Source organism: Coregonus clupeaformis, chromosome 21, assembly GCF_020615455.1.
Source record: "Coregonus clupeaformis isolate EN_2021a chromosome 21, ASM2061545v1, whole genome shotgun sequence".
NCBI classification, from domain to species: Eukaryota; Metazoa; Chordata; class Actinopteri; order Salmoniformes; family Salmonidae; genus Coregonus; species Coregonus clupeaformis.
Window position 1 is genome coordinate 44,163,092 of NC_059212.1, and position 9,600 is coordinate 44,172,691.

Consider the following 9,600-nt stretch of genomic DNA (forward strand, 5'->3'; position numbering starts at 1 on the left):
CTTTGTCTGAAAGTTCATACTATTATCACACATGCCCTTCTGGATATCAGATCGATATATGATAGCATCAGTTGTCAGAGCACCTTACCGATCACTGCACCTGTACACAGCCCATCTGAAATTAGCCCACCCAACTACCTCATCCCTATATTGTTATTTATTTTGCTCATTTGCACCCCAGTATCTCTATTTGCACATAATCTCTTGCACATCTAGCATTCCAGTGTTAATACTAATTGTAATTATTTTGCACTATAGCCTATTTATTGCCTTACCTCCATAACTTGCTACATTTGCACACACTGTATATATATTTTCTGTTGTATTTTATGACCTTATGTTTTGTTTTACCCCATATGTAACTCTGTGTTGTTTTTATCGCACTGCTTTGCTTTATCTTGGCCAGGTCGCAGTTGTAAATGAGAACTTGTTCTCAACTGGCTTACCTGGTTAAATAAAGGTGAAATAAAAATAAAAAATAAAAATTATCACACATGCCCTTCTGGATATCAGATCGTCAGTCACTAACCTCGATTTTGACTTCAAATCCGACCAAAACGCTGCAGGCGTAAACACGGTAGATGAGCCGTCATTCCTGGTGAGACTGAGACAAAGAGAAAGTTGACCGCCGCTCCCCCTCCGTTCTATTGGCTAATGTCCAGTCACTCGAGAATAAGATGGATGAGCTTTGTTCGAGAATCTCCTATCAGAGCGACTTGAAAAGCTGCAGTACTGTATGCCTTGCAGGTACGTGGCTGGATGACTATGTATGTAGAACTCAGCGGTTTTTCCATTCTCCATTTTCCATCAATTCGCAAGTGGCTGAATCTCACCAGAGAAATCATCAGAGCGTGGGAAACAGCGCCCCCTCTGTCTCAGTATGTGTAGCCAATATATCTGATGCTGTCTGGACCAAAAGAGTACAACATGTTGCCGCCGTAGCATTTGACTGATTGATGCCAACAAGCATTTGGCCTCCCTTGATACAAAAAGTATCCTGGTGTAGCGAAACGCCCCCCAAGGGAGGCCAGTTTGGATTTGGCTTCACACCTATCAAATGACATCGGAAGCAAAACGTCATTTTCGTTTCTGGTCTGCATGTGTTGATGTCCTGCAGTAGCTAGCTTGCTAAATCGCCCTGTTCCTAAGCCATGGATGGAGATGTGGATTTGGGCTTGTGGTTTTGACTTAATTCTCTGTACAGGCCAATGGTTATGATGGCGATTCTAATCTAACCATAACTGAATGTATTGCACCACTGGCCTGAGACGATTGAAGGTCAATTTTGTCTATGAATTATTAGGTGATTAAAACTCATAATTCCGTTACCAAATTGGTAACAGAATTACCAAAAAATCTGTAACGGAATTATTGCAACTGAATTGGCTACAAATCATAATAATCCCAAACCTGCTATTCGGTTGAATGCATTCAGTTGTGCAACTGACTAGGTTTCCCCTTCCCTTCCCTACTGTCCTCCCTTCCACTGGTATACTGTTCAGCAGCCCCTCCCCCTCTCTTTCCCGCTCTTCTTCTCTCTCTCCAGTTAATGTCTCCCGGCTCTTACTGACACCTACCCATGAGCCTCCTCTCTTTCCATTTCCTGTAACCAGCATCCTCACCCACTGAGCACCGACCGACACCGGACGTCCATGGACGTTGAAAAGTATTTGACATTTACTCAGTCCACCCTGGCCTTGACGTTAACGTCCACAGACGGACCGGACGGGCCCAAATCTGAACCTATCATAGACATATGTTTCACAAGTTTGTACAGTACAATACAGTACAGTTCAGTACTGTAGAGTAGAGTAGAGTAGAGTAGAGTAGAGTAGAGTACAGTGAGTATAGTAGAGTACAGTACAGTACAGTAAAGAAGATTAGAGTATAGTACAGTAGAGTACAGAACAATACAGTACAGTACAGTACAGTGAGTATAGTAGAGTACGTACAATACAGTAGAGTACAATAGACTAGAGTACAATACAGTACAGTACAGTGAGTATAGTAGAGTACAGTACAGTACAATACAGTACAGTAGAGTAGAGTAGAATACAGTACAATACAGTACAGTAAAGAAGATTAGAGTATAGTACTGTAGAGTGAAGTACAGTATATTGTAATATAATCCACTGAACTCTACTGTTCTGTGCTGTGCCTGCAGACATCCTTCTGTCTTCATTCTGAGCAGATGTTTAAGAGTTTTTGGAAAATGTGGTCGCATAAATACCTAAGGGAGATTTTACCGTAATTCCGTTACCAAAGTTTGTATCTGCACAGTTCTTCCACTAAATTCGTTTTCTTGTTCATTTTTCAGCGTAAATTGTTCAAAGTCATCCTTGTGCATAGAGTTTGTTGAACTTTGAAATCAATGGTTTTTGTTTGGCATATTTTTTTAAAAGTGAAAACACTGAGTCAAAGCATAATTCCGTTACCGTGGAATTACCTTAGATCTACTGCTTACAAGAAAGATTCCCGACGAGACATCCCAAAACAACAATATATGAGGAAGGTGGAATCCTATTTCACCGGCTCTGATGCTCGTCGTATATGACAGGGCTTGCAGGCCCCGTGTAGCTCAGTTGGTAGAGCATGGCGCTTGCAACGCCAGGGTTGTGGGTTCGATTCCCACGGGGGGGGGGCAGTATGAAAATGTATGCACTCACTAACTGTAAGTCGCTCTGGATAAGAACGTCTGCTAAATGACTAAAAATGTAATGTAAATGTAAATGCTAACGGATTACAAAGGGAAACCCAGCCATGAGATGCCCAGCGATGTGGAACTCCCAAACTAGCTAAATGCTTTTTATACTCGTGTTGAAGAATACAATATAGCCGCAGGAAGTAGGGGTGCTGAGAGTGCTGACCCCCTCGCAAAGCATGAGCAGACCAGCTGGCATGACAAAGCTCATCACCAAGCTAAGGACCCTGGGACTGAACACCTCCCTCTGCAACTGGATCCTGGACTTCCTGATGGGCCGCCCCCAGGTGGTGAGGGTAGGCAACATCACCTCTGCCACGCTGACCCTCAACACGGGGGCCCCTCAGGGGTGTGTGCTCAGTCCCCTCCTGTACTCCCTTCTCAGTGGCCACGACTCCAACACCATCATCAAGTTTGCAGACGACACAGCGGTGGTAGTCCTGATCAAGTGTCTTCACTGACATGTTCAACCTCTCCTTGTCCCAGTCTGTTATCCCAACATGTTTCAAGCTGACCACCATTGTCCCTGTTCCCAAGAACTCCAAGATAACCTGTCTAAATGACTATCTCCCTGTAGCGCTCACATCTGTAATCATGAAGTGCTTTGAAAGGCTGGTCATTGCTCACCATCATCCCAGACACTCTGGACCCACTCCAATGTGTATATCGTCCCCAACAGATCCACAGATGACGCAATCTCAATTGCACTTCACACAGCCCTCTCCCACCTGGACAAAAGGGGAAATAACTATGTGAGAATGCTGTTCATAGACTACAGCTCAGCGTTCAACACCTTAGTGCCGACAAAGCTCATCACCAAGCTAAGGACCCTGGGACTGAACCCCTCCCTCTGCAACTGGATCCTGGACTTCCTGATGGGCCGCCCCCAGGTGGTGAGGGTAGGCAACATCACCTCTGCCACGCTGACCCTCAACACGGGGGCCCCTCAGGGGTGCGTGCTCAGTCCCCTCCTGTACTCCCTTCTCAGTGGCCACTACTCCAACACCATCATCAAGTTTGCAGACGACACGGCGGTGGTAGTCCTGATCACCGACGGCGATGAGACAGCCTATAGGGAGAAGGCCAGAGACCTGGCAGTGTGTTGGCAGGACAACAACCTCTCCCTCAACGTGAGTAAAACCAAGGAGCTGATGGTGGACTATAGGAGAAAGAGGGGAGAGCACGCCCCCCATCCACATCTACGGAACTGTAGTGGAGCGGGTCGAGATCTTCAAGTTCCTTGGCGTCTACATCACTAACATGGTCCACACACACCTGCACAGTCGTGAAGAAGGCTCGACAGCGCCTCTTGCTCCTCTGAAAGCTTAAAAGATTTGGCATGGGCCCTAGTATCCTCAAAAAAGTTCTACAGCTGCATCGAGAGCATCTTGACTGGCTGAATTACTGCTTGTTTTGGCAAATGCACCGCCCTCGACCGCAAGGTGCTACAGAGGGTGGTGCGAACAGCCCAGTACATCACTGGGGCCAAGCTCCCTGCCATCCAGGACCTCTATATCAGGCGGCGTCAGAGGAAGGCCCAAAAAATTGCAAAAGACTCCAGCCACCCTAGTCATAGACTGTGCACTCTGTTACCATCCGGTAAATGGTACCGGAGCTCTGGGACAGCTTCTACCCCCAAGCCATAAGAAATAAATAGTTAATGAATGGTTACCCGGACTATCTGCACTGACCCTATTGTGCACTGACTCTATGCACACTCACAAGACTATATATACACACTCACTCACACTACACTGACACTCTCACACAAAACCCTACATAAGACACACACACATTTCGACAGAACACAAACACACATTTAAACTCATCATCTGTTCTTAATGTTATTATTATTAATATTATTATTATCTACACAAGCATTATTTCACCTGCAATAACATCTTCTAAATATGTGTATGAGACCAATACAATTTAATTTGATTTGAACCTGATGCCTAGTCACGTTACCCTGCCTTCGTGTACATATCTACCTCAAACATTGATCTGGTACTGTACTCCCTGTATAGCAAATAAAATCTAATTGTATTTAATAATAATAATAATATGCCATTTAGCAGACGCTTTTATCCAAAGCGACTTACAGTCATGCGTGCATACATTTTTGTGTATGGGTGGTCCCGGGGATCGAACCCACTACCTTGGCGTTACAAGCGCTGTGCTCTACCAGCTGAGCTACAGAGGACCACATGCCCTGAATACAACAGGTGTAGACATTACTGTGAAATTATTCCTTACAAGCCCTTAACCAACAATGCAGTTTTAAGAAAATAGAGTTAAGAAAATATTTACCAAAATAAACTAAAGTCAAAAATGTAGAACAAAAAAATAGAAAGTAACACAATAAAATAACAATAAAGAGGCTATATACAGGGGGTACCGGTACCGAGTCAATGTGCGGGGGTACAGGTTAGTCCAGGTAATTTGTACATGTAGGTAGGGGTAAAGTGACTATGCATAGATGATAATAAACAGCGAGTAGCAGCAGCGGAAAAACAAAGGTTCCATTCTTGTTTAACTCTGCATCATTGGTTAAGGGCTTGTCAGTAAAGCATTTCACCCGTTGTAGTCGGCGCATGTGACAAATACAATTAGATTTGACTTCTCTGTTGTATTATCATGTTTGTTTACAAACATAATAGGTTATTTGGAGTCACTGCCGGCCATTTAAATTGATGATACGTCTATTTATAACGTCAATTCGAGCTCAAATTGTATACCACAATGGCCCAATGGTATGGTAATAAATGTGGGACTTCAATCAACTTTAGGTAATGGAAGCATTATTAAAGAGTTATTTGCACACATCCCAGACCCTGTTCTCTAAACATAGGCTAAGGGGAATCCACATGCACCATGGATACAAACCAGATCAACCGTTATCGTTTGATACTGGTGGGCCTCTGCATTCATGTTTCCCGTTACATTGTAACCGATTGACCGTTAACCCACCAGTCAACCACAATTGGTGGTCAACAAAAAAAAAAAAGAGGACAGAGAAGGAACAGAAGGACCCGAGCGTCCAACGGAAAACACCAACGTCTAATATTCACAACACTAACTCTCACACTGCTCAATCAATGTTATGCTCGTTTTGAATCACACAGAATTAAATACCGTCTGTTGATCAATTTAGCCCTTGTTTAATGGGAGAATCCGTCTTACCTTGCCTATCCAGGCCATCCTAAACGTATATTCAGACAATGGTTCTGCTTGGCTGGAGCTGTTGGGTTTCGTGTCGAGCTGAAAACACTGTTCAGCCGTTTGTTGTTGTTGTTGTTGTTGTTGTTGTTGTTGTTGTTTTATGTGCGGTTTATTGATGCGCGCGACGACGCATATTCGGTCGTTTTATCACACGAAGATCATTTCTCCCACATAAATATTGTAGCGTACCGTTACTCGAGTAATCTCCGCATTCTCCGTGGAGCCTGGGGCTGGATCGACGTGTGCTGCTACTGGCGGGTGGGACGCGACGGGCCCCGCCTCCTGGTGATCATGTGACCCGCTGCTTTTCTGATTCTGATTCTTGATTCCTTCGTGCAGCCAGAGGATCCCAAATTACCTATTTCAGAATCACGTCACACAGGCTGTGTAGCATTAAAATCATAAAAAATTATTTGGCTGGTGCTTATAATTGTCCTGTTTCACACACGTATGTGTGAGTTGGAAATGTGTTTTTTTTGCATATCCCAACTCTACCCTCAGAGAGTACAGCCACAGCCAGGGACTGCAATTATTTTACATTTACATTTTTTCTTCTTCTCCATACTGGCCCCCCGTGGGAATCGAACCCACAACCCTGGCGTTGCAAACACCATGCTCTACCAACTGAGCTACATCCCTGCCGGCCAATCCCTCCCCTCCCCTGGACGACGCTGGGCCAATTGTGCGCCGCCCCATAGGTCTCCCATTATCAACGGTGCCTACAGAAAGTATTCATAACCCTTAACTTAATCCACATTTTGTTGTAAGTGCCTTGCTCAAGAGCACATTGACAAATGTTTCACTGTGCCGGCTCAGGTATTCGAAACAAGCAAGCACCTTTTTCGCTTACTGGCCCTTCTCTCTAACCGCTAGGCTACCTGCTTTCCTGTAGTTTGTTGTTGTCACGTCTACTCCTGCTCCTCCCCTCTGGCGTGCGACGTCGCCGCCGGAATACTAACCACCGGTCCTGGCAACCATCATTACGCACACCTGGCAACCATCATTACGCACACCTGGCAACCATCATTACGCACACCTGGCAGCCATCATTACGCACACCTGGCAACCATCATTACGCACACCTGGCATCCATCATTACACACACCTGGCATCCATCAATACACACACCTGGCAACCATCATTACGCACACCTGCAGATCATTATGATTCACACCTGGACTCCATTACCTTCCTCATTACCTCCCCTTTATATGTCCCTCCCTTGCGTTTAGTCCTCAGTAGGTATTGTTCCTGTGTTTATGCTATATCGCCCCTGTTACGCTGTCTCGGTTGTTGTTTTAATAAACGTTGCACCTGCTTCTTGACTCACAGCGTCATTGTTACAGAATACCGACTCAAACCATGGAAGCAGCAGGAAATTTGGATATCTCTCAGACGGTCGATGAACAGGGTTAGCTTGACTACGTCAACACAATGACCAGCTGGCACAACTGGGATCGGTTATGGAGGAGGTTCTTCGCAGTGTGCAACGTCTCGAACAAACACCCAGGAGGTGTCTTCATCCAGTGGAGGATACTCTACAACCAACGAGCCTGCACATCAGCCCATTCAGCCACCCGCTCAGGTCAGCGATGCCCATTTATCCCTCCCGGGTAAATATGACGGTACACCATCAAAATGCCGTGGCTTCCTACTTCAGTGCGCTCTCTATTTTTCACATTCAGAGGGGAGCTCCCACCACCGAGAGGTCCTAGGTTGCCACGGTGATTTCTCTGCTGACTGGGCAGGCGTTGGCGTGGGCTACGGCCGTCTGGGAGAGAGGAGGAGCTTGATTCTTATGAGGGGTTCATGGCTCTGTTTTAAATGTATTTTTGATCATTCCACTGCAATTACGGCAGGGTGTGAAGACGGACGACAAGAAGGTAGCTGCAGCCAGGTCATGACCAGTTCCAACCACCTTAAAGGGGTTACAACGGTCTTTGGGGTTTGCCAACTCCTACCGCTGCTTCATCAGGAACTTCAGCTCTGTCGCCGCTCCTCTCACCTCTCTACTTAAAGGAGGGCGCCGTAGGTTGGTGTGGAACCCAGCAGCCGATGAGGCCTTCTGTTTCACCTCCGTCTCAGTGCTCAAACACCCAGATCCCACGACATCCTTTGTGGTGGAGGTGGACGCTTGAGAGGTAGGCATGGGGGCAGTTCTGTCTCAACGACAGGGTAACCCACAGAAGTTGTACCCGTGTGCGTTTTACTCCAAGAAACTGTCCCCTGCAGAGAGGAATTACGACGTTGGTGATCGTGAGCTGCTGGTGGTGAAGTTGTCATTAGAGGAGTGGAGACACTGGCTGGAGAGCGCCAAGGAACCATTCGTCATTCTCACCGACCATCGGAACCTGGAGTACATACGGACAGCGAGGAGGCTGAATCCGCGCCGAGAAATGTGGGCCCTTTTCTTCACAAGGTTTGACTTCACGCTGACCTATCGCCCAGGTTCTAAGAACACCAAGGCCGATGCTCTGTCCCGTCTCCACGATTCGGGGGAGGGTCCTGTCCAGAACGCGCCCATAATTCCATCCTCCCGAGTCGTAGCTCCTGTGGTCTGGGACGTAGATGCGGACATCCGGAGAGGGAGGCCACACCCACTAATTGTATAAGTCCTGTCGTTTAATCCCTCTTCCTGGTCTCCCCACTGCTCTCCAGGTCGCTGAGGCACTCTTCCAGCAGCTCTCCAGGTCGCTGAGGCACTCTTCCAGCAGCTCTCCAGGTCGCTGAGGCACTCTTCCAGCAGCTCTCCAGGTCGCTGAGGCACTCTTCCAGCAGCTCTCCAGGTCGCTGAGGCACTCTTCCAGCAGCTCTCCAGGTCGCTGAGGCACTCTTCCAGCAGCTCTCCAGGTCGCTGAGGCACTCTTCCAGCAGCTCTCCAGGTCGCTGAGGCACTCTTCCAGCAGCTCTTCCGGCATTACGGCCTTCCGGAAGACATCGTCTCTGACCGTGGGCCCCAGTTCACATCACGAGACTCTGTGTTAAAGGTGGCTGTTCCCAGGGTTTAGTTAAAGGTGGCTGAGTAATGGGCTCTCCTCTGGTCTGGCGCAGTGGTCTAAGTAATGAGCTCCTGAGTGGCGCAGTGGTCTAAGGCACTGCATTGCAGTGCTAACTGTGCCACTAGAGATCCTGGTTCGAATCCAGGCTCTGTCGCAGCCGGCCGCGACCGGGAGACTCATGGGCGGCACACAATTGGCCCAGTGTCGTCCAGGGTAGGGGAGGGAATGGCCGGCAGGGATGTAGCTCAGTTGATAGAGCATGGCGTTTGAAACGCCAGGGTTGTGGGTTCGATTCCCACGGGGGCCAGTATAAAAAAATATATATTCACTAACTGTAAGTCGCTCTGGATAAGAGCGTCTGCTAAATGACTAAAATGTAAATGGTCTGTAACCTTCCTCCTGCGATGACACACACAGTGTTAAAGGTGGCTGAGTAATGGGCTCTCCTCTGGTCTGTAACCTTCCTCCTGCGATGACAGACTCTGTGTTAAAGGTGGCTGAGTAATGGGCTCTCCTCTGGTCTGTAACCTTCCTCCTGCGATGACAGGCACACACACACATGCTCTGACAGACAAACAGACAATGCCAGGGGGTATAAGTTCCCAGGTGAAGCTAAGTCATTTTGTAGCTCACTGTAATAGAATCTGCTTAGGGGAGATAACCTACTGTACAGGGAAG

General features: G+C 47.2%; 1 protein-coding gene and 1 non-coding gene across 2 annotated transcripts in view; one reads left to right on the forward strand and one right to left on the reverse strand.

Annotated features, from left to right (window-relative positions):
- Positions 1 to 6,147, reverse strand: part of st6galnac3 (ST6 (alpha-N-acetyl-neuraminyl-2,3-beta-galactosyl-1,3)-N-acetylgalactosaminide alpha-2,6-sialyltransferase 3) — a 125,307-nt gene extending 119,160 nt beyond the window's left edge. The window contains exon 1 of the mRNA XM_041842951.2: positions 5,885 to 6,147. Coding sequence (XP_041698885.1) covers positions 5,885 to 5,902 — 18 coding nt within the window. The 5' untranslated portion in view covers positions 5,903 to 6,147. The remainder of the gene's footprint in view (positions 1 to 5,884) is intronic.
- Positions 6,148 to 9,149: 3,002 nt separating this feature from the next.
- trnas-uga lies at positions 9,150 to 9,229 on the forward strand. Its single transcript has one exon. It is a non-coding gene; the product is annotated as a tRNA-Ser (tRNA).
- Positions 9,230 to 9,600: the final 371 nt, after the last annotated feature.